The sequence below is a fragment of the Ranitomeya variabilis genome, chromosome 2, assembly GCF_051348905.1.
Source record: "Ranitomeya variabilis isolate aRanVar5 chromosome 2, aRanVar5.hap1, whole genome shotgun sequence".
Classification (NCBI taxonomy): domain Eukaryota; kingdom Metazoa; phylum Chordata; class Amphibia; order Anura; family Dendrobatidae; genus Ranitomeya; species Ranitomeya variabilis.
This window is the reverse complement of record NC_135233.1, coordinates 378,831,556-378,856,561: the sequence shown is the minus strand read 5'-3', so window position 1 is coordinate 378,856,561 and position 25,006 is coordinate 378,831,556. Positions and strand designations below refer to the sequence as shown.

Genomic DNA, 25,006 nt, shown 5'->3' with positions numbered 1-25,006 from the left:
TTCAGAAAATGACAGGTTTGAATTTACACTGACCAATGTAAACAACAATTGTTTATATGACAGTTTGGTCCAATGTCATTATTTTTTAAAGATGTGATTGACGAGGAAAATGTGTGCTCAACTAATGAAAGATGTGAATGACGACTGTGAAAAAACAAACAAACAACCCTTCTAATGTTGGTATGTGACTATTTTCCCTGCAGGGAGGGACAGCAGACAGATATGAGCAGGTTTCGTCGTATAGGAGCAGATGTTTTACAGACAGTAACGGTTGACAACGTCAAACCCAACAACGCTCTGCCGGTACGGCTCCCGTGACCCAGCTGCAGTTGTTCTCCTCCTTCCCTTTTTCGGTCACGTCTCCTTACCTCGCTTCGAGCGTCGCTGTGTCCACCTGTACCCGGCTCAGTGTCTGCCATCTTGGACTGTTCATTGTCTCCCGTCTCGCTCATTCTTCGTCCTGTATCTTCTCCACATACAATGTCTTCTCTCCTGGAAAGTTCTGAAGGTGCAGATCCCCTTTTCGCTTCTTCCTTCCAGATTCTTCGTCTCTCTCAGGCAGAAGCTTTCATTCTGTAGGAGAAGTGAGAGGATGAGTTACCGCTCTGGGACCGTATGTGACCTTTAGGTAGAAAGCAGACAGCGCAGAACATCACAGGTACAGCGAGAAGCCAATGTTATAGAATCCTCCGTGTAATCAGAAATCACCATCTAAAGTGCACCTAGTAATTCAGGATACGCCGTCCTGTGTGCGCACCGGAGGAATAACACAACTTCTGCCATTATACGCCTGATATTTTGCGTTTTCACCAGTTTTCCTCTCTGCAGCCTTTAGCTCTCATTTTTAGTTTTCTCTGAGTTAGTGGATGGAGACTAGCAGCTATAATATCCCCCAAACATAGCACACACATATATCAGGGAGTCCTGCTCAGTGGTGGTCGGGCTCAGCCTCCTCACCTTGCCATGTGTCTGAGCACTGAACACCTTGTACTTCTGTGTCTTGCACAGCGGTGGTCGGGCTCGGCCTCCTCACCTTGCCATGTGTCTGAGCACTGAACACCTTGTACTTCTGTGTCTTGCACAGTGGTGGTCGGGCTCGGCCTCCTCACCTTGGCTGTGTCTCTGAGCACTGAACACCTTGTTCTTCTGTGTCTTGCTCACAGGTGGTCGGGCTCAGCCTCCTCACCTCGGCCGTATCTCTGAGCACTGAACACCTTGTACTTCTGTGTCTTGCTCAGTGGTGGTCGGGCTCGGCCTCCTCACCTCGGCCGTGTCTCTGAGCACTGAACACCTTGTACTTCTGCGTCTTGCTCAGTGGTGGTCGGGCTCAGCCTCCTCACCTTGCCATGTGTCTGAGCACTGAACACCTTGTACTTCTGTGTCTTGCACAGCGGTGGTCGGGCTCGGCCTCCTCACCTTGCCATGTGTCTGAGCACTGAACACCTTGTACTTCTGTGTCTTGCACAGTGGTGGTCGGGCTCGGCCTCCTCACCTTGGCTGTGTCTCTGAGCACTGAACACCTTGTTCTTCTGTGTCTTGCTCACAGGTGGTCGGGCTCAGCCTCCTCACCTCGGCCGTATCTCTGAGCACTGAACACCTTGTACTTCTGTGTCTTGCTCAGTGGTGGTCGGGCTCGGCCTCCTCACCTCGGCCGTGTCTCTGAGCACTGAACACCTTGTACTTCTGCGTCTTGCTCAGTGGTGGTCGGGCTCGGCCTCCTCACCTCGGCTGTGTCTCTGAGCACTGAACACCTTGTTCTTCTGTGTCTTGCTCAGAGGTGGTCGGGCTCAGCCTCCTCACCTCGGCCGTATCTCTGAGCACTGAACACCTTGTACTTCTGTGTCTTGCTCAGTGGTGGTCGGGCTCGGCCTCCTCACCTCGGCCGTGTGTCTCTGAGCACTGAACACCTTGTTCTTCTGTGTCTTGCTTAGAGGTGGTCGGGCTCAGCCTCCTTACCTCGGCCGTGTCTCTGAGCACTGAACACCTTGTTCTTCTGTGTCTTGCTCAGAGGAGGTCAGGCTCAGCCTCCTCACCTCGGCCGTGTCTCTGAGCACTGAACACCTTGTTCTTCTGTGTCTTGCTCAGTGGTGGTCGGGCTCGGCCTCCTCACCTCGGCCGTGTCTCTGAGCACTGAACACCTTGTTCTTCTGTGTCTTGCTCAGAGTTGGTCGGGCTCAGCCTCCTCACAAAACTTTTGCAGGGTCTGTGATCGTCCCAATATTTTGTGATTCTGTAAAGTTCATTTCTCAGCAGTCTCATTATCATCACAGGCAGTAAAGTATCACCTCCATACACATAACTGAGGATCATCCACCATTTACAAAAAGTGAAGTCACAGCTCGCCTCCTCCCCTTCCTGTGCAAGGACTTCTGCACAGATCACTGAGCATGCCCACAACAGTCTCCCATGACACTCAATGTTTCTATACCATTATCTCTGATAATCCATGTGGCTGTAAAACAAATCTCTAAATGGTGCCATCAGCAGTTAGGGGGAGATAATCGTGTACAGGAAATAACATAAAAAAAACAACAATCTAAAAATAAAAACAGAGTAGACAAATAAAATTAAGCATTTATCACTATCCGGCTTTACAGTGGTTTTAGGCAAAAATAAATTCTAGGTGATCTAGTCCTTGTATAAACCTGGCAATATTATGGGCAGCGTATCCCATACAACACAAATCCCATATAGGATGATGAGGTTTAAATCTACATTCACATTCTTTGTACGGGCCCCTGAATGCGTCCTACAGGGGGCAGCAGGGTGTACAGCAAGAGGAGCCGAGCAGAGTGATATATAGCTTCATAACTTGCAATTTGTTGGTCTCAATCACTGTTTATTCTGAGCTTAGGAGTCCGGTAGGCGGTCTTAGTGATTGACAGCAATTTCTATATGCACACTAATTCAGGTAAGGCTGTCAATCACTGAGTAGGACCACCCACAGGACTACTACATACAGTCACTCCTGAGCTGTAACTCAGCTCACTTGGACTTTTGAGTCGAATTCTCATTGCCCTCCCTCATGACTCCATCTCTCTGCCACTATGTCCTTGTCTCACTATGGCAGCAGATTTTAACAAGGTGGGTCCATCAGGGACACTCACAGAGGTAATCTCCTCTCACAGATAACATAGCTGTACACTCTCCACGTGCCCTCTGCAGTTGACCCTGGTGGGAAACCAGTTTTTACATAATCTAGGCTAGAACACTCACCGCACAGTTTCACTACAGTCATCAACACACTTAACGCTTAACTAACTAGGCTGCTGCAGGGCTGACATGGCCGGTGGTACCACAAGTAGCTAAGCAGAGGCAGAGTTTGATCAAGAAGAGGTCTAACTTTGGCGTTTTCTTGGCTCACATCGGTATCTCTCTATATTTGTAGTCTGGTTTTTATGCTTCTTAGACGAGGGTGGCTTCCTCACATTGGGCAATCTGTTACACAATGGCTTTCTGTAAAGATCACCGGTTTGTTTACTGCCTCGTCAGTATCACCCGTGACCTGTCAGTGTCACCAACAGAACAAATATCCAGAACATATCAGAAATGGGAACTTTTTCTTGGCCACGATAGATAACCAGATTCATTAGATTGATTACTGTCAGTTATAATCAGCAAGGCTTTCATGTGTTTGTGAAGAGAGAGGAGGAAAAAGCCGCGGTCGGACCCTTTGGTGGAAGTTTATTTCTCAGGAATTCAAAGACCCCGAAGAAATAAAACGCAAGATACATTTATAATTCCGGAAGCAAATCAGAAGCTTCTCGTACTTATTAGGTGGGATGATGGATTTAGGGAATTTTACTCCATTCCCTCTGTTCATTCTTTTACTGCCTGCAAGTTAGCAAGAAGAAAGGATCGAGGTTTGTTTGTAGTCTGCAACCTTGTAAACGAATTTGTTCAGCACATGAGCTGCATACTCAAAACGGTAGAGAGACTTTAGACAGATTTGCATTTGAGAAATAGAAAACCCGTTTAGGGAACTTAACAAATGCATAAAAGTCCATCCACATTGTTAATGAAGGAAAGCTTAAAATGTGAATGATTTTCATTGCATGAACACTTTTAACAATCATTGGTTATTTCTGCCTCTTTACACGTATGGCCGCCCTGTAAAAGTCAGCAACACTCCTGGGTCCCACCGAGTGTGATTGACACCTCTGTAAACCAGTGATACTGGGCAGTGGGGATCAGGGTGGAGACTTAGGGCGGCTTAATAAAAAGGGCATGACCTTGGATGGTTCACCTGCAGGCACACCTGCAGTGAAAAATTGCAAAATATAATAATAATAATAATAACTAGATGGGTATTTCCTGAAGGAACTACAGATAGTGCTTTGGAATGGTGCCCGGGCTGCCCCTGCAAGACTTTCACACTTGGGTGCCCCTCAGGCGGTCCGATTTGGTGGGTTGGGTCAATCTGGGTCTGATTTTGTGGGCGGGGTAAATCTAGGTCCGATTCGGTGGGCGGGGTCACTTTTGGTCCGATTCTGTGGGCGCGGCCACTCTGGGTCCGATTCGGTGGGCGGAGCCACTCTGGGTCCGATTTGGTGGGCGGGGCACCTTAGGGACCAATTTGGTGGGTGGGGTCACTCGGTCCGATTTGGTGGGCTGGGCACCTCAGGGTCTGATTTGGTGGGCTGGGCACCTCAGGGTCCGATTTGGTGGGTGGGGTCACTCTGGGTCCGATTTGGTGGGCGGGGTCACTCTGGGCCCGATTTGGTGGAAGGGGTCACTCTGGGTCCGATTTGGTGGAAGGGGTCACTCTGGGTCTGATTTGGTGGAAGGGGTCACTCTGGGTCCGATTTGGTGGGCGGAGCCACTCTGGGTCCGATTTGGTGGGCGGGGTCACTCTGGGTCTGATTTAGGGGGCGGGGTCACTCTGGGTCCGATTTGGTGGGCCGGGCCCCTCGGGGTCCGATTTGGTGGGCCGGGCCTCTCGGGTTCCGAATTGGTGAGCGGGGTAATCTACTATCTAATTATCTAAGGGCACTTCCGTCTTTCTGTCTCACAACACCGCTACGTCATCATCTCGTGAGACCGCAATGCACTCTTGGGACCGGAGCGCGCAACAAGCATCGGGTACCGGCCACTCCAGGTGCAACAAGCATCGTGTACCGGCCGCTCTAGGAGGTGCAACAACCATCAGATACCGGCCGCTCCAGGAGGTGAGTATGTAACTTTTTTATTTTAATTCTTTTTTTTTTAACAGGGATATGCAGTATACTATGTGACTGGACAATATACTACGTGACTGGGCAGTATAACTACGTGGCTCTGCGCTGTATACTGCGTGGCTCTGTGCTGTATACTGCGTGGCTCTGCGCTGTATACTACGCGGCTCTGCGCTGTATACTGCGTGGCTCTGCGCTGTGTACTGCGCGGCTCTGCGCTGTGTACTGCACGGCTCTGCGCTGTGTACTGCGCGGCTCTGCACTGTGTACTGCGCGTTCTGCGCTGTATACTGCGCGGCTCTGCGCTGTATACTGCGCAGCTCTGCGCAGCTCTGCGCTTTGTACTGCGCGGCTCTGCGCTATATACTGCGTGGCTCTTCGCTGTATACTACGCGGCTCTGCGCTGTGTACTGCGCGGCTCTGCGCTGTGTACTGCGCGTGTCCGTGCTGTGTACTGCGCGTGTCTGCGCTGTATACTGCGGGGCTCTGCACTGTATACTGCGGGGCTCTGCGCTGTATACTACGCGGCTCAGCGCTGTATACTGCGCGGCTCTGCGCTGCATACTGCGTGGCTCTACGCTGCGTACTGCGCGGCTCTGCGCTGTATACTGGGTGGCTCTGCGCTGTGTACTGCGCAGCTCTGTGCTGTGTACTGTGCGGCTCTGCACTGTGTACTGCGCGGCTCTGCGCTGTGTACTGCGCGGCTCTGCGCTTTATACTGTGCGGCTCTGCGCTCTGTACTGCGCGGCTCTGCGCTGTGTACTGCGCAGCTCTGCGCTGTATACTGCGCGGCTCTGCGCTGTGTACTGCGCGGCTCTGCGCTGTGTACTGCGCGGCTCTGCGCTGTGTACTGCTCGGCTCTGCGCTGTGTACTGCGCGGCTCTGCGCTGTGTACTGCGCGGCTCTGCGCTGTGTACTGCGCGGCTCTGCGCTGTGTACTGCGCGGCTCTGCGCTGTGTACTGCACGGCTCTGCGCGGTATACTGCGCGGCTCTGCGCTTTATACTGTGCGGCTCTGCGCTCTGTACTGCACGGCTCTGCGCTGTCTACTGCGCGGCTCTGCGCTGTGTACTGCTCGGCTCTGCGCTGTGTACTGCTCGGCTCTGCGCTGTGTACTGCGCGGCTCTCCGCTTTATACTGCGCGGCTCTGCGCTTTATACTGCGCGGCTTTGCGCTGTGTACTGCATGGCTCTGCGCTGTGTACTGCGCGGCTCTGCGCTGTGTACTGCACGGCTCTGCGCTGTGTACTGCACGGCTCTGCGCTTTATACTGCGCGGCTCTGCGCTGTGTACTGCACGGCTCTGCGCTGTGTACTGCGCGGCTCTGCGCTGTGTACTGCACGGCTCTGCGCTTTATACTGCGCGGCTCTGCGCTGTGTACTGCACGGCTCTGCGCTGTGTACTGCGCGGCTCTGCGCTGTGTACTGCGCGGCTCTGCGCTGTGTACTGCGCGGCTCTGCGCTTTATACTGCGCGGCTCTGCGCTTTATACTGCGCGGCTCTGCGCTGTGTACTGCGCGGCTCTGCGCTGTGTACTGCGCGGCTCTGCGCTGTGTACTGCACGGCTCTGCGCTTTATACTGCGCGGCTCTGCGCTGTGTACTGCACTGCTCTGCGCTGTGTACTGCGCGGCTCTGCGCTGTGTACTGCACGGCTCTGCGCTTTAAACTGCGCGGCTCTGCGCTGTGTACTGCACGGCTCTGCGCTGTGTACTGCGCGGCTCTGCGCTGTGTATTGCGCGGCTCTGCGCTTTATACTGCGCGGCTCTGCGCTGTGTACTGCGCGGCTCTGCGCTGTGTACTGCGCGGCTCTGCGCTGTGTACTGCACGGCTCTGCGCTTTATACTGCGCGGCTCTGCGCTGTGTACTGCACGGCTCTGCGCTGTGTACTGCGCGGCTCTGCGCTGTGTACTGCACGGCTCTGCGCTTTATACTGCGCGGCTCTGCGCTGTGTACTGCACGGCTCTGCGCTGTGTACTGCGTGGCTCTGCGCTGTGTACTGCGCGGCTCTGCGCTTTATACTGCGCGGCTCTGCGCTGTGTACTGCGCGGCTCTGCGCTGTGTACTGCGCGGCTCTGCGCTGTGTACTGCACGGCTCTGCACTGTATACTGCGTGGCTGTGCAATATACTACGTGGACATGCATATTCTAGAATACCCGATGAGTTAGAATCGGGCCACAGTCTAATAATCATAAGACTACGGATAGTGGTTTGGAATTGTGCTGTACTGTCACTTTAAGAGCTGATATTATCTGACAAAACTTGTGACCTGGTGAGCTGATGTAGATTTCATAGGAGTTGGCATAGTAACTGTGTCTGACTGCGCATATCAATGAGCTAATCAGCCAGGTGGCAGTTATTTTTAGAAATTGCCTCAGAAACCAGCCCATTATAAACGTATAGGAAAATTTCTCCATTGAAACGCATTGAAAGACTTTTTTCAAACACAAATTGCGCAAAAACTACAAATCCGATCGACACGAAAAATACTTAGCACACCTCTCAGGAACGCTGGCTTCGAAATGACACCTCACTGGAGTCTGTGAGTTTAGCGGTTCGGGCCGCATTACGTGCGGACTGAATAATAAGAATAAGAAGAAGTTTACCACGGTGGAATAACACTATAGTGCTTTGTTCCAAAGCACTATAATAATCTTTATTTATATAGCGCCAACATATTCCGCAGCACTTTACAATTAAGCGGGGACATATACAGACAAATTCAATACAAGTTAAGACAATTTAAACAGTGACATTAGGAGTGAGGTCCCTGCTCGCAAGCTTACAATCTACAAGGAAATGGGGGGGACACAATAGGTGAAAAGTGCTTGTTATTTCAGGTCTGGCAATTATAATAAATAGGGATTTTCATATAAAGCTGCATGATCCGGTCATCAGCCCGTGTGTTTAAGTGCAATAGTCAGGTATCAAGTGCAGTTATCATGTGCATGGAGGGTGTGGAGACAGATGAATAGTAGGGTGCAGATTCAGAGTAATATTTGGAAGGAGGGAACAGGGCAAAGTTAGGTTACTGAGTAGGTGATGTGGTAGGCTTGTTTGAAGAGATGAGTTTTTAAAGCGCGCTTGAATAGGTCGGGGCTAGGTATCAGCCTGATCATCTGGGGAAGTGCATTCCAGAGAGCTGGCGCAGCACGAGATAAGTCTTGTAGACGGAGGTGCGAGGTTCGGATTACGGGGGATGTTAGTCTTAGGTCGTTTGTAGAACGGAGGGCACGTGTAGGGTGATAGACAGATGAGAGAGGAGATATAAGGCGGTGCAGAACTGTGGAGGGCTTTGTGGGTGAGAGAGATGAGTTTGTACTGGACCTTGTAGCGAATGGGTAGCCAGTGTAATGACTGGCACAAGATGGAGGCATCGGTGAAGCGGTTAGACAGAAATATGACCCTGGCTGCCGCATTCAAGATGGATTGGAGAGGAGAAAGTTTGTTAAGAGGGAGACCGATCAGAAGAGAGTTGCAGCAAAATATGACAAAATATAGCTGTGGACTATCTCTCCTATACGGATGCGCGTTCAGCTCAGACGAGCACACATGTGTTCTCAGTAGACAAATGGGAAAAAGGTGGAGACAGGTGGTGGCTTTTCTCCAAGAAATAAAAAAGATTGGACAGTTGACCTCCAGCCACCATATTATCACCTTGACATGTGCCAAGTTGGGGGCTGCCCTTGCTGAAATTGGTGGGTTTTAGCAATATGTAATGTGTATTGTCAGAATTCCTGGTTTACTGGCAATGGGGACACAAGAAGCTAACGAAGCCTTGTGAGACGTCAGAGGAATGAGTGACAATGGGTACCCAAGAAGCCAAAGAAGCCTGTGAGACATCAGAGGAATGAGTGTTGATGGGGACCCAAGAAGCCAAAGAAGCCTGTGAGACATCAGAGGAATGAGTGCTGATGGGGACCCAAGAAGCCAAAGAAGCCCTGTGATATATCAGAGGAATGAGTGCCAATGGGGACCCAAGAAGCCCTGTGAGACATCAGAGGAATGAGTGCCGATGGAGACCCATGTAGCCCTGTGAGACATCAGAGGAATGAGTGCCGATGGGGACCAAAGAAGCCAAAAAGCCCTGTGAGACATCAGAGGAATGAGTGCCGATCAGGACCCAAGAAGCCAAAGAAGCCCTGTGGGACATCAGAGGAATGAATGCCAATGGGGACTCAAGAAGCCAAAGAAGCCCTGTGAGACATCAGAGGAATGAGTGCCAATGGGGACCCAAGAAGCACTGTGAGACATCAGAGGTATGGGTGCCGATGGGGACCCAAGAAGCCCTGTGAGACTTCAGAGGAATGAGTGCCGATGGGGACCCAAGAAACCTGTGATACATTGGAGGAATAAGTGCCAATGGGGACCCAAGAAGCCAAAGAAGCCCTGTGAGACATCAGAGGAATGAGTGCCAATGGGGACTCAAGAAGCCAAAGAAGCCCTGTGAGACATCAGAGGAATGAGTGCCAATGGGGACCCAAGAAGCACTGTGAGACATCAGAGGTATGGGTGCCGATGGGGACCCAAGAAGCCCTGTGAGACTTCAGAGGAATGAGTGCCGATGGGGACCAAAGAAGCCAAAAAGCCCTGTGAGACATGAGAGGAATGAGTGCTGATCAGGACCCAAGAAGCCAAAGAAGCCCTGTGAGACATCAGAGGAATGAGTGCCAATGGGGACCCAAGAAGCCAAAGAAGCTTGTGATACATTGGAGGAATAAATGCCAATGGGGACCCAAGAAGCCAAAGAAGCCCTGTGAGACATCAGAGGAATGAGTGCCAATGGGGACCCAAGAAGCCTGTGATACATTGGAGGAATAAGTGCCAATAGGGACCCAAGAAGCCAAAGAAGCCCTGTGAGACATCAGAGGAATGAGTGCCGATCAGGACCCAAGAAGCCAAAGAAGCCCTGAGAGACATCAGAGGAATGAGTGCAGATTGGGACCCAAGAAGCCAAAGAAGCCTGTGATACATTGGAGGAATAAGTGCCAATGGGGACTCAAGAAGCCAAGAAGCCCTGTGAGACATCGGAGGAATGAGTGCAGATCAGGACCCAAGAAGCCAAAGAAGCCTGTGAGACATCAGAGGAATAAGTGCCAATGGGGACCCGAATACATATTTTGCATCTGTCAAAGAAGCTTCACCTCAAAGGTCTCGTTACACAACTACCTCACCTTACACTTCTCTTCTAGACGTGTTGCGTAAACCCCGTCACACAGATCTTACTGTCAACCACATTACACAGAACATGTCAGCGAACGTCGTGCTGCACCGATCACCACCGACAGCCACAAACCTAAACGAAAAAGCCTCGTTCACTCTGTAGTACCTCCTGGCATACATGGAGACCACGGAGGAAGTCCATCATATATGGAAGGAGAACAGAGGACAGTTGTATCACAAGGACCACGGGCCAAAATTTCTACCCTGTCTCTAGGACGCTGAGACAGTTTCCAAAATGACCATGTTCCCATTAGGCCAATGCTTCCATAACTGTTTGATGTTCACGTCAACCTGCTGACAGATGATCGGCAAAGTAGATATCAGATAATAACCCGCCTGGACTACTGCAACCTTCTCCATCTGTCTGGTGCTCCTTCAATCCATTTCTAACTGTTGTTGCCAGTTTAGTCACTTTCTCTGCTAGTTACTCCTCTGTTGCTCCTCTCTGTCAATCTCTTCACTCGTTAAAAAGTCTCAAGAGAATTCAGGTCAATATATTAGTAATTTACAGGGTCTTCCATAACCGGTCCCCTCCATACATCTCCTGCCATGTCTTCATGGTCTTTGCTCTCCTCTTGTTTGCTCCTTGCAGAACCTTCTCCAGAACTTCTCTTGTGCTTCCTCCGTACTCTAGGATTCTCTACCAGAAACAATCTGATTCTTCCCCAACTTTAACACCTTTACTCACAATTTTAAAACCGATTTCTCCATAAATGTCAAATGATCGTTCTGCCACTGACTAGTGCAGATACAGGGAGATAAAGAAGGAGCGCAGGTATCGTCATGGACCCGCACTCTTTAGGAGTCCGCCGGTATCGTAGTCATTATGGCAGTTGGCTGAGATGATGATGTTGTGAGGGATCCACAGCTGGATGGGTCAAGTGTGAAGAGGTCGGATGGGGAAAGTTGTTGTTTTTTTTTGTGGCTTGTGCAAAAGGAAGCCTGAATGCTACAACAACAGCAAAAAAAGATCTGTGACTGATGCTGCACAGAACTGCAGTGGAGGCTAAAAACATAATCACAGCCCATAATCCTAATAAGATGATCACATTGATAAAAAAAAACATAAACTGATGAGACAGGAGTCCAGAACAGCTGCGCAGAACAATGTAGGTGAGATATCCTTCCTCATTGCCGGCTGCGGAGTGTTAGCACAAGCCTGCCACAAGCTAAAACACTGCCAGAAGATCCTGACCCAAGTGCCAAGAGACATGGCCCCTAATCAGTAACATCTTTTCAGTATCAGTATTTCCAGCTGCCGATCCGCCAACACATGGTCCTGGGGAAAGAAGGATCGGACACGTTGAATTACAGCATGCTCAATCCGTTTGTTCTCAGTGGAGGTTAGCCTCATACAGAGGTGTCGGCAGCGGATTACTGGCCTTTTCAGGTTCAGGGCACATTCACGCTCCTGTGAGTTGAACGTTCTTATGTCTGGGGGAGTTGGGACATATCTGTCTTCCAAATTGTGCAAGTAGCTCCCAAGACCCCAACATGGCGCAGGTCTCGTCCGACAAATATTTAGCTTTGGTGACGGAAGAAATGGAAATGTCGGTGATGGAAGAAACCTTACATGTAATGGTGATAGTGGGACGAAGGCCCAGAGTTTAGGGGTGCAGCGCCATAAGCGCTGGTCTGATTCTGCCCGCACCTGATTCCCGCAGACACATAATACCTGGAAGGGGCAATATATATATATATATATAATCACACGTCGCCAATGTCCTCTGCTCTCGTGAACCATGGCGTCCATTATCACAGAACTCATCAGCGACTGATACGATCTCAGCGATGAGCTGCAGATTATCTGTAGTATTTCCTGCCCAGCTCCATATGTAGAGACGCAGACGGCCGCGGTCAGCGCAGTATTTAGGGGACAGTGCCACATATAGGGGACAGCACAGTATATAGGGGACCGCACAGTATATAGGGGACCGCACCGTATATAGGGGACGGTGCTGTACATAGGGGATGGCCCACTATATAGGGGGCAGCAGAGTATATAGGAGACAGTGCTGTATATAGGGGACAGCACAGTATATAGGGAACCGCACAGTATATAGGGGACGGTGCTGTACATAGGGGATGGCCCACTATATAGGGGGCAGCAGAGTATATAGGAGACAGTGCTGTATATAGGGGACAGCACAGTATATAGGGAACCGCACAGTATATAGGGGACGGTGCTGTACATAGGGGATGGCCCACTATATAGGGGGCAGCAGAGTATATAGGAGACAGTGCTGTATATAGGGGACAGCACAGTATATAGGGAACCGCACAGTATATAGGGGACGTGCTGTACATAGAGGATGGCCCACTATATAGGGGGCAGCAGAGTATATAGGAGACAGTGCAGCATATAGGGGATGGTGCAGTATATAGGGGACCGCACAGTATATAGGGGACAGCACAGTATATAGGGGACGGCACTGTATATAGGGGACGGTGCTGTACATAGGAGATGGCCCACTATATAGGGGGCAGCAGAGTATATAGGAGACAGCGCAGTATTTAGGGGACAGTGCCACATATAGGGGACAGCACAATATATAGGGGACAGCACAGTATATAGGGGACTGCACAGTATATAAGAGACGGTGCTGTACATAGAGGATGGCCCACTATATAGGGGGCAGCAGAGTATATAGGAGACAGTGCAGCATATAGGGGATGGTGCAGTATATAGGGGACCGCACAGTATATAGGGGATGGTGCTGTACATAGGGGATGGCCCACTATATAGGGGGCAGCAGAGTATATAGGAGACAGTGCAGTATATAGGGGGCGGTGCTGTATATAGGGGACAGCACAGTATATAGGGGACAGCACAGTATATAGGGGACGGTGCTGTACATAGGAGATGGCCCACTATATAGGGGGCAGCAGAGTATATAGGAGACAGTGCAGTATATAGGGGGCGATGCTGTATATAGGGGACAGCACAGTATATAGGGGACGACACAGTATATAGGGGACAGCACTGTATATAGGGGACGGTGCTGTACATAGGAGATGGCCCACTATATAGGGGGCAGCAGAGTATATAGGAGACTGTGCTGTATACAGGGGACGGCCCACTATATAGGGGGCAGCATGGTATATAGGGGACAGTGCAGTATATAGGGGATTACATAGTATATAAGGACTGTGTCGCATATAGGGGGTGGTACTGTATATAGGGGACGGTGCTGTTTATAAGTGACTGCAGTATATAGGGGACGTCACCATATATAGGGGACAGCACAGTATATAGGAGATGGGACCATATATAGGGGACAGTGCAGTATATAGGGGACAACACCATATATAGGGGACCGTATCGTATATAGGTGACAGCGCAGTATGACACGGGATGACACCGTATATAGGGGATGTCACAGTGTTTAGGGGATGGTACTGTATGTAGGAGATGGTGCAGTATATAGGGGACGGCACAGTATATAGGGGTCGTCACAGTATATAGGGGGACAGTGCAGTATATAGGGGACGGTGCTGTATATAGGGGATGGCACAGTATATAGGGGATGTCACCGAATATAGGGGATGGAGCAGTATATAGGGGACGGCACAGTATATAGGGGATGTAGCAGTATATAGGGGACAGCACCGAATATAGGGACAAAGCACTATATATGGGACAGCACAGTATATAGGGGATGGCACAGTATATAGTGGACGGAGCAGTATATAATGGACATCACCGTATATAGGGGACAGAGCAGTATATAAGGGATGGAGCCGTATATAGGGGATGGCACAGTATATAGGGGACGGAGCAGTATATATGGGACAACACTGTATATAGGGGACAGAGCAGTATATAGGTGCTGGCACAGTATATAGGTGATGGCGCAGTATATAGGGGATGGCTCGGAATATAGGGGACGGAGCCGTATATAGGGGATGGCACAGTATATAGGGGACGGCACAGTATATAGGGGATGGTGCAGTATATAGGGGATGGTGCAGTATATAGGGGACAACGCAGTACATAGGGGCAGCGCCATATATAGGGGACAGCACAGTATATAGGGAACGGCGCAGTATGTAGGGGACTGCGTCGTATATAGGGGACGGCACAGTATATAGGGATGGTGCCATATATAGGGGACAGTAGTGTATATAGGGACAGCGCAGTACATAGGGGACAACACCATATATAGAGGACGGCACAGTATATGGGGGACATCACCGAATATAGGGAATGGAGCAGTATATAGGGGATGGCACAGTATATAGGGAACAGTGCAGTATATAGGGGACACCACCGTATATAGGGGACAGAGTATTATATAGGTGGTGGCACAGTATATAGGGGATGGTGCAGTATATAGGGGATGGCACAGTATATAGGGGACGGCACAGTATATAGGGGATGGCGCAGTATATAGGGGACATCGCAGTACATAGGGGATGGTGCAGTATATAGGGGACATCGCAGTACATAGGGGACAGTGCCATATATAAGGGACAACACAATATATAGGGGACTGCATAGTATGTAGGGGACAGCACAGTATATAGGGGATGGCACAGCATATAGGGATGGTGCCATATATAGGGGACAGTGCTGTATATGGGGGATAGTGCTGTATATAAGGGATGGTGCCATATATAGGGGACGGCACAGTATACAGGGGATTGTGCAGTATATAGGGGACGGCGCTACATATAGGGGGCAGTTCAGTGTATAGGGGACGATGCAGTATATAAGGGATGGTGCAGTATATAGGGGCAGTGCAGTATATAGGGGACGGCGCCGTATATAGGGGACAACACAGTATACAGGGGATGGGTACTGTATATAGGGGATGGTACGGTATATAGGGGATAGTGCCATATATAGGGGACAGTACGGTATATAGGGGACAACACAGTATACAGGTGACGACAGTATATAGGGGACAGTGCAGTATATAGGGGACTGTGCAGTTTATAGGGAATGGTGCAGTGTATGAGGACAGTGCAGTATATAGGAGATGACACAGTATATAGGGGGTGGCACATAATATAGGGGACGGCACAGTATATAAAGGACAGCACAGTACATAGGGGACAGCACAGTATATAGGGGACGCACAGTACATAGGGGATGCAGAGTATATAGGGGACAGCACAGAATATAGGGGACGGGCCGTATATATGAGATTCGCTCACCTTATTACATGCATCGCCCAAGTCTGGAGCCGTCTCCTCGGTGTCTCTGCTTCTACTAAGCTGTCACTTCCCCTCAACGCCTCTTCTTCCGTTCGTTCTCTTCCTCTTTTCTTCCTGTCTTCCTCTCTTTGCTTCTCTTTCTTTTTAAAACCTGTCACTTACCGCCCCCTCCCCGCAGCTTTCTCCAGCTTTGTTGTCAGGTTCCTTAACCCCCATCACGAGCCCCCGTGTGTCACCCACAATCGTATATAGCTCCGCTCACCAATGTCAGGGTTTCCTCTCATCCCGCGCAGTCCCTCAGAGGTCTCTTATGGTCCACTTGCATCTCTGTGTCGGAGGTCTCTTGCAGCCTCTCTCTCTCGTTATTGGGGTCTCTCCAGCCTCTCTCTCTCAGTGTTGGGGTCTCCTGCAGCCCCTCTAAGTGTCGTGGTCTCTCGCAGCCACCTCTCTCACTGTCAGGGTCTCCCACAGCCTGCCTCTCTCAGTGTTGGGGTCTCTCTTCAGCCTCTCCCTCTCAGTGTCAGGGTCTCTCCAGCCTCTCTCTCCCAGTATTGGGGTCTCTCCAGCCTCTCTCAGTGTTGGGGTGTCCCGCAGTCTCTCTTAGTGTCATGGTCTCTCGCAGTCACCTCTCTCACTGTCGGGGTCTCCCACAGCCTGCCTCTCTCAGTGTTGGGGTCTCTCACAGCCTCTCTCAGTGTCGGGGTCTCTCTTCAGCCTGCGTCTCTCAGTGTTGGGGTCTCTAAAGCCTCTCTCAGTATCAGGGTCTCTCCAGTCTCTCTCAGTGTCGGGGTCTCTCCAGTCTCTCAGTGTCGGGGTCTCTCCAGTCTCTCTCAGAGTCGGGGTCTCTCCAGTCTCTCTCAGTGTCGGGGTCTCTCCAGTCTCTCTCAGTGCCGGGGTCTCTCCAGCCTCTCTCAGTGTCGGGGTCTCTCCAGCCTCTCTCAGAGTCGGGGTCTCTCCAGTCTCTCTCAGTGTCGGGGTCTCTCCAGTCTCTCTCAGTGTCAGGGTCTCTCCAGTCTCTCTCAGTGTCACGGTCTCTCCAGTCTCTCTCAGTGCCGGGGTCTCTCCAATCTCTCTCAGTGTCGGGGTCTCTCCAGTCTCTCTCTCTCAGTGTCGGGGTCTCTCCAGTCTCTCTCTCTCAGTGTCGGGGTCTCTCCAGTCTCTCTCAGTGCCGGGGTCTCTCCAGCCTCTCTCAGTGTCGGGGTCTCTCCAGCCTCTCTCAGAGTCGGGGTCTCTCCAGTCTCTCTCAGTGTTGGGGTCTCTCCAGTCTCTCTCAGTGTCGGGGTCTCAACGGTCTCTCTCAGTGTCGGGGTCTCAACGGTCTCTCTCAGTGTCGGGGTCTCTCCAGTCTCTCTCAGTGTCGGGGTCTCTCCAGTCTCTCTCAGTGTCAGGGTCTCTCCGGTCTCTCTCAGTGTTGGGGCTCTCCAGTCTCTCTCAGTGTCGGAGTCCTCCAGTCTCTCTCAGTGTGAGGGTCTCTCCAGTCTCTCTCAGTGTCGGGGTCTCTCCAGTCTCTCTCAGTGTCAGGGTCTCTCCAGTCTCTCTCAGTGTCGGGGTCTCTCCAGTCTCTCTCAGTGTCGGGGTCTCTCCAGTCTCTCAGTGTCGGGGTCTCTCCAGTCTCTCTCAGTGTCGGGGTCTCTCCAGTCTCTCTCTCTCAGTGTCGGGGTCTCTCCAGTCTCTCTCAGTGTCGGGGTCTCTCCAGTCTCTCTCTCTTTGTGTCGGGGTCTCTCCAGTCTCTCTGTGTCGGGGTCTCTCCAGTCTCTCTCAGTGTCAGGGTCTCTCCAGTCTCTCTGTGTCAGGGTCTCTCCAGTCTCTCTCAGTGTCGGGGTCTCTCCAGTCTCTCTCTCTCAGTGTCAGGGTCTCTCCAGTCTCTCTCTCTCAGTGTCGGGGTCTCTCCTGTCTCTCTCAGTGTCAGGGTCTCTCCAGTCTCTCTCAGTGTTGGGGTCTCTCCAGTCTCTCTCAGTGTCGAGGTCTCTCCAGTCTCTCTCTCTCAGTGTCGGGGTCTCTCCAGTCTCTCTCAGTGTCGGGGGCTCTCCAGTCTCTCTTGGTGTCAGGGTCTCTCCAGTCTCTCTGAGTTGAGGTCTCCCCAGTCTATCTGTCTCAGTGTCGGGGTCTCTCCAGTCTCTCTCAGTGCTGGGGTCTCTCCAGTCTCTCTCAGTGTCAGGGTCTCTCCAGTCTCTCTCAGTGTCAGAGTCTCTCCAGTCTCTCTCAGTATTGGGGTCTCTCCAGTCTCTCTGTGTCGGGGTCTCTCCAGCCTCTCTCAGTGTTGGGGTCTCTCCAGCCCGTTTCTCTCTCAGTGTTGGGGTCTCTCCAGCCTCCCTCAGTGTTGGGGTCTCTCCAGCCCGTTTCTCTCTCAGTGTTGGGGTCTCTCCAGCCTCCCTCAGTGTCGGGGTCTCTCCAGCCCGTTTCTCTCTCAGTGTTGGGGTCTCTCCAGCCTCCCTCAGTGTCGGGGTCTCTCCAGTCTCTCTCTCAGAGTCGGGGGCTCTCCAGTCTCTCTCAGTGTCGGGGTCTATTCAGTCTCTCTCAGAGTCGGGGGCTCTCCAGTCTCTCTCAGTGTCAGGGTCTCTCCAGTCTATCTCTCTCAGTGTTGGGGTCTCTCCAGTCTCTCTCAGTGTCAGGGTCTCTCCAGTCTCTCTCAGTGTCAGGGTCTCTCCTGTCTCTCTCAGTGTCGGGGTCTCTCGCAGCCTCGTTCTCTGTCAGTGTCGGGGTCTCTCCAGTCTCTCTCAGTGTCGGGGTCTCTCCGGTCTCTCTCAGTGTCGGGGCTCTCCAGTCTCTCTCAGTGTCGGAGTCTCTCCAGTCTCTCTCAGAGTTGGGGTCTCTCCAGTCTCTCTCTCTCAGTGTTGGGGTCTCTCCAGTCTCTCTCAGTGTCAGGGTCTCTCCAGTCTCTCTCCGTGTCAGGGTCTCTCCAGTCTCTCTCAGTGTCGGGGTCTCTCCAGTCTCTCTCAGTGTCGGGGTCTCTCCAGTCTCTCTCAGTGTCGGGGCTCTCCAGTCTCTCTCAGTGTCGGAGTCTCTCCAGTCTCTCTCAGAGTTGGGGTCTCTCCAGTCTCTCTCTCTCAGTGTTGGGGTCTCTCCAGTCTCTCTCAGAGTCGGGGTCTCTCCAGTCTCTCTCAGAGTCGGGGTCTCTCCAGTCTCTCTTGGTGTCAGGGTCTCTCCAATCTCTCTCAGAGTTGAGGTCTCTCCAGTCTATCTGTCTCAGTGTCGGGGTCTCTCCAGTCTCTCTCAGTGTTGGGGTCTCTCCAGTCTCTCTCAGTGTCGAGGTCTCTCCAGTCTCTCTCAGTGTCGGGGTCTCTCCGGTCTCTCTCAGTGTCGGGGCTCTCCAGTCTCTCTCAGTGTCGGAGTCTCTCCAGTCTCTCTCAGAGTTGGGGTCTCTCCAGTCTCTCAGTGTTGGGGTCTCTCCAGTCTCTCTCAGTGTCGAGGTCTCTCCAGTCTCTCTCAGAGTCGGGGTCTCTCCAGTCTCTCTCAGAGTCGGGGGCTCTCCAGTCTCTCTCAGTGTCGGGGTCTCTTCAGTCTCTCTCAGAGTCGGGGGCTCTCCAGTCTATCTCTCTCAGTGTTGGGGTCTCTCCAGTCTCTCTCAGTGTCAGGGTCTCTCCAGTCTCTCTCAGTGTCGGGGTCTCATCAGTCTCTCTCAGTGTCGGGGTCTCTCGCAGCCTCGTTCTCTCTCAGAGTCGGGGTCTCTCCAGTCTCTCTCAGTGTCAGGGTCTCTCCAGTCTCTCTCAGTGTCGGGGGCTCTCCAGTCTCTCTCAGTGTCGGAGTCTCTCCAGTCTCTCTCAGAGTTGGGGTCTCTCCAGTCTCTCTCTCTCTCAGTGTTGGGGTCTCTCCAGTCTCTCTCAGTGTCAGGGTCTCTCCAGTCTCTCTCAGTGTCAGGGTCTCTCCTGTCTCTCTCAGTGTCGGGGTCTCTCCAGTCTATCTGTCTCAGTGTCGGAGTCTCTTCAGTCTCTCTCAGAGTTGGGGTCTCTCCAGTCTCTCTCTCTCAGTGTTGGGGTCTCTCCAGTCTCTCTCAGAGTCGGGGTCTCTCCAGTCTCTCTCAGAGTCGGGGTCTCTCCAGTCTCTCTTGGTGTCAGGGTCTCTCCAATCTCTCTCAGAGTTGAGGTCTCTCCAGTCTATCTGTCTCAGTGTCGGGGTCTCTCCAGTCTCTCTCAGTGTTGGAGTCTCTCCAGTCTCTCTCAGTGTCGAGGTCTCTCCAGTCTCTCTCTCTCAGTGTTGGGGTCTCTCCAGTCTCTCTCAGTGTCGAGGTCTCTCCAGTTTCTCTCAGAGTCGGGGTCTCTCCTGTCTCTCTCAGTGTCAGGGTCTCTCCAGTCTCTCTCAGTGTCGAGGTCTCTCCAGTCTCTCTCAGTGTCGGGGTCTCTCCAGTCTCTCTCAGTGTTGGGGTCTCTCCATTCTCTCTCAGAGTCGGGGTCTCTCCAGTCTATCTGTCTCAGTGTCAGGGTCTCTCCAGTCTCTCTCAGTGTTGGGGTCTCTCCAGTCTCTCTCAGAGTCAGGGTCTCTCCAGTCTCTCTCAGTGTTGGGGTCTCTCCAGTCTCTCTCAGAGCCAGGGTCTCTTTAGTCTCTCTCAGAGCCAGGGTCTCTCCAGTCTCTCTCAGTGTCAGGGTCTCTCCAGTCTATCTCTCAGTGTCGGGGGCTCTCCAGTCTCTCTCAGTGTCAGGGTCTCTCCAGTCTCTCTCAGTGTCGGGGGCTCTCCAGTCTCTCTCAGTGTTGGGGTCTCTCCAGTCTCTCTCAGTGTCGGGGGCTCTCCAGTCTCTCTCAGTGTTGGGGTCTCTCCAGTCTCTCTGTGTCGGGGGCTCTCCAGTCTCTCTCAGTGTTGGGGTCTCTCCAGTCTCTCTCAGTGTCAGGGTCTCTCCAGTCTCTCTCAGTGTCAGAGTCTCTCCAGTCTCTCTCAGTATTGGGGTCTCTCCAGTCTCTCTCAGTGTCAGGGTCTCTCCAGCCTCTGTCAGTGTTGGGGTCTCTCCAGCCCCTTTCTCTCTCAGTGTTGGGGTCTCTCCAGCCTCTCTCAGTGTCAGGGTCTCTCCAGTCTCTCTCAGTGTCAGGGTCTCTCCAGTCTCTCTCAGTGTCGGGGTCTCTCCAGCCTCTGTCAGTGTTGGGGTCTCTCCAGCCCCTTTCTCTCTCAGTGTTGGGGTCTCTCCAGCCTCTCTCAGTGTTGGGGTCTCTCCAGCCTCTCTCAGTGTTGGGGTCTCTCCAGTCTCTCTCAGTGTCGGGGTCTCTCCAGTCTCTCTCAGTGTCGGGGTCTCTCCAGCCTCTGTCAGTGTTGGGGTCTCTCCAGCCCCTTTCTCTCTCAGTGTTGGGGTCTCTCCAGCCTCTCTCAGTGTTGGGGTCTCTCCAGTCTCTCTCAGTGTCAGGGTCTCTCCAGTCTCTCTCAGTGTCGGGGTCTCTCCGGTCTCTCTCAGTGTCGGGGCTCTCCAGTCTCTCTCAGTGTCGGAGTCTCTCCAGTCTCTCTCAGAGTTGGGGTCTCTCCAGTCTCTCAGTGTTGGGGTCTCTCCAGTCTCTCTCAGTGTCGAGGTCTCTCCAGTCTCTCTCAGAGTCGGGGTCTCTCCAGTCTCTCTCAGAGTCGGGGGCTCTCCAGTCTCTCTCAGTGTCGGGGTCTCTTCAGTCTCTCTCAGAGTCGGGGGCTCTCCAGTCTATCTCTCTCAGTGTTGGGGTCTCTCCAGTCTCTCTCAGTGTCAGGGTCTCTCCAGTCTCTCTCAGTGTCCTGTCGGGGTCTCATCAGTCTCTCTCAGTGTCGGGGTCTCTCGCAGCCTCGTTCTCTCTCAGTGTCGGGGTCTCTCCAGTCTCTCTCAGTGTCAGGGTCTCTCCAGTCTCTCTCAGTGTCGGGGGCTCTCCAGTCTCTCTCAGTGTCAGGGTCTCTCCAGTCTCTCTCAGTGTCGGGGGCTCTCCAGTCTCTCTCAGTGTTGGGGTCTCTCCAGTCTCTCTCAGTGTTGGGGTCTCTCTCTCTCTGGCTGTCTCGGAGGATTCTCTGGAGGGCTTTCTTGTCTGTTGGATCAGCCCCTTCCTGTGTAGTCTGCACTGAGGCCTATACAATATACAATAGTTGTGTGTTTATTCCCACACGCTCTTACACAGCTAATTACACCCACACAAAGGCATCTGTCTTTTTTTTTACAAGCTGAAGCCACTTGTCTACCCAAAGTTTTAAAGACTTTTTAACTAGAAACTAGAATTTCTTCCTTGTACTTTCAGATCAGGTTCAATTCCCCTTCACACATTGCTGAATTATTAACAAACACTTTCATAAAAAAGAAGAAGAAAAAAAACATAAAAAATGGAAGAACAAAGGTAAAATGCAAACTGTGACTTGTTAAATAGCTGTAAAAAGTGAACTAAGTTGCAATATAGCTAATCACCAGAGAGTGGCGCTGCCGCTCTGTGTTGGATTTTCTGCATTCACCTAAGGCGGCGTTATTACAGGCCCATCTCTTGGGGTCATCACCACCGCAAAAGTGATTGCAAATAAAACAGAAAGTAAGACCGGGCTCATCTGTTCCCAAATCCGGAGTATTATTTGCATCTTTCCATTATTTAACCGATTGCTGCCAAGGACATGCAATGTGAATTGTGGGAAGGTAAAAGAAAAATTAAAGTCTAGGGGGCGCTATTTCTCCTTGGGGAGATCACAAGCAGAAGCAATGTGACTTACAGGGCAGGCAATGCCTTCTGGATAAAAGGTATGCAAATGATCTGCCCTCCAAGAGGAATAAAGCCTTTCCTCTGTGTTACTGGACAAGGTCTTCAAATTGAAGAACATTTCACTGGCGATAAAGTCATGGCTCGTACATAGTTTGGTATTTTCTGTGGTATCATATGGATGCAAAACCTGGACGATAAAGAAATAAGACAGGAGAAGAACTGATACCATCGAAATGTGGTTCTGGAGAAGAAGGTTATTAGTACCATGGATGGCGAGAAGAACAAACAAATTAAATTCCAAACAAATCAAGCCAGACATGTCACTCAAAGCAAGGATCACCAAGCCAGACATGTCACTACATATAGATGGATCCTCGTGATCGAGCTGGTAGAATCAACATCCCGACCAAACCACACCAAACAGCCACAGACGAGACCACCCACCACCGCCCTGATCACATTACTATCGAATTAGACGTACACATATGGTAACACTTTCTCCAAAAATAGCAACTTCCCTGTTACTTATGTCCAAAAATTACCCATAATTCGACTCCTAAATGATGCCATCCGTAGATGACGGTGTATCAGCTTACAAGCGCCGATGGATTTTGAGATTTCAGACCTCCAGGAATTCTGGTATTTAATGTTGTTGAGTGTCAAAACCTGAGAAATGTCAAAATGCAACCAATTATGTGACAGCTTTCATGTGGGTCATCATAGCCCCCTCGCCTACATCAGCCGAACTCTACAAAAGTAGCAACCCCTCTCGCCGTATTGTGAAAGGAGGGAATGTGTCTTGTGCATCAAAGTGGATGACATTGTCAGGTTAGGATGGAGAACTAACACGATTTGTATGATCTTTGATAACATAAATTCTGTAGATTTATGAGGATCCTCAGGGGAGTTGCTTGATATAACACGTGTCATTTATAATATTAATGCCCCTCAGAGACCTCAGCAGGCTTCAGTTTGTTGCAATACTAAGGAAATCCTGAAAACATGATCTGTTGGTGGCTCTTGAGGACCGGAGTTGGGGAACACTGACATAGGGAATCAAGGAAGATTTCCAATACGCTCAATCACGGTTCTGTCTACCTATAGGCAGCATAAACCCATAGGTGGTGCAGCGCCCCAGAGTCCTGGTCGTTGCAGTAATGTCGTTCTTCCACCAGGGGGAGTGATGTTACGTCTGAAGGCAATAAAGGAGATCTCTTTACCAGGTATCACAAACCATACACTATACTTCACACTCCAGGCCGCCAGGGGGAGCTACGCTCCTATCTATTAGGGCACTCCTCACAATTAGGTAAAACTGGTGGTCTGGACAGAAAGTTAGGCAGAAGGAAGGAGAAGCTGGCTGGAGCGAGTTCCAGTCAGATCTAGACTGTGGTCTGAGGAGGACGAGGGTCCACGGAGCTGCGCCTGCCCGACGTACGGCAGCATCCCAAGAAAGAGACACCAACAGAGGAGTGTATTGCAGAGGGTGAGAAACGAAGTCATAGCAAAAGGAGAGGAAACCAGAAGGATTTCTGCCCTGTAAAAGGCTGCCTCCTTCTGAGGTGCAGGAATCCGGTAGCCAGGACACCGAGGGAGTAAGAATCTCTATGTAATACTTCAGACACTGGCAGGACAGTTAATTCTATGTTAGCTGCCCGACCTTATACCCAGGAGGCACGGTGGCAAATTGTGGGGGCCGGGGCTTGATAGAGTCCCTGTAAAAAGCCTCAGGCCATCAGTCATACGGGTTTGTCCTATCCTATCCATCAAGGGGACAGAGAGAAAGAGACTTAACATCTACAATAGTTGTGAGGACCTTACCGAGAAGCTCAGCAGGGAGGTACTACAACACCCAGGCGCTAGAGGAAGGCTACTGATTTCCACCTGGATAAGGGGACTCTGGATTTGCCTTCGGACCGGCCAGACTCTGCCTACCCCGTGGTCTGTACCCTGGACTGTGGACACTGAAGCCTTCAGTAAAGGTAAAGAGACTGCAACCTTGTGTCCTCGTTCTTCACTGCGCCTCACACCATTCACCATCTACACTCTGGGAAGCCCTGGGGATACACTTCACCTGTGGGAAGGTATTCCATCTAGATGCCATAACATCACCCCAGCGGACCCCTAAGCAGCGGTCACCCTGACCGAATACCACAGGTGGCATCACGAACACTATCCCTTTAAAGACCTTTCCCCCATTTATCTACGGACGACCCCTAAGGCCACGGACCGGGTCAGCCACTGTGACATCCCCACCGAGAACCGAAGGCCCCGTTACCGAGTACCCCATTGCCCTACACGGGGGTGCTCCAGTGGCCTTACACATGACTTAAAGGGCTTGATCAGTAGAAACAAGTTATTACCGATCCACAGGGTAGGTAATAACTTACCGATCGGTGGAGATCTTTGCTCTGGGATCAGCAGCAATCGGCCTACAGTCAGCCCTCACTGATCACTATATTATCACCTATTCTGTTTTCACCGGACAACCCCTTTAAAGTGTGGCCCATTAAACTGTCAGAGTTTAAGGCACCACCCAGTCTGCACACACAAGGCCCTGAGATGTAAATTCAGTAATGGGACCAGGTGTCCGACAAAGGTCTATAGGGTTATTCCCACGTTAGACGTGTGTGATAGATACAGGACCCATCTCAGGGACACAAACCTGCCTCCCCAGACCTGTATGCCCACCTCTCCATTCATTCTCTACGTCACTAGGTAGGATGTATATGGGGTGAATGTCTAAGATGTGACTAGTCCTTCAAGGTTTGCATAGACCTGAGATGTAGCTGAAACTTCTCGCTCCCAGTTGCTCCCTGGGATTGCTCACTTTTTGGTGGT

The 25,006-nt window shown here is 51.4% G+C and overlaps 1 protein-coding gene across 3 annotated transcripts in view; it reads right to left on the bottom strand.

The window, feature by feature from the left end:
- Positions 1–25,006, bottom strand: part of GPSM3 (G protein signaling modulator 3) — a 134,717-nt gene that overhangs the window by 12,631 nt on the left and 97,080 nt on the right. The window contains exons 1-2 of one of the 3 annotated variants that reach the window (XM_077286127.1): positions 15,816–16,206; positions 369–573 (exon numbers count right to left, since the gene is read on the bottom strand). In XM_077286127.1, the coding sequence (XP_077142242.1) occupies positions 369–452 (84 nt within the window). In that variant the 5' untranslated portion in view covers positions 453–573; positions 15,816–16,206. Of the gene's footprint in view, positions 1–368; positions 574–15,553; positions 16,207–25,006 lie in introns of those variants that run through there. The other 2 variants (XM_077286125.1, XM_077286126.1) reach the window with 2 other exon arrangements.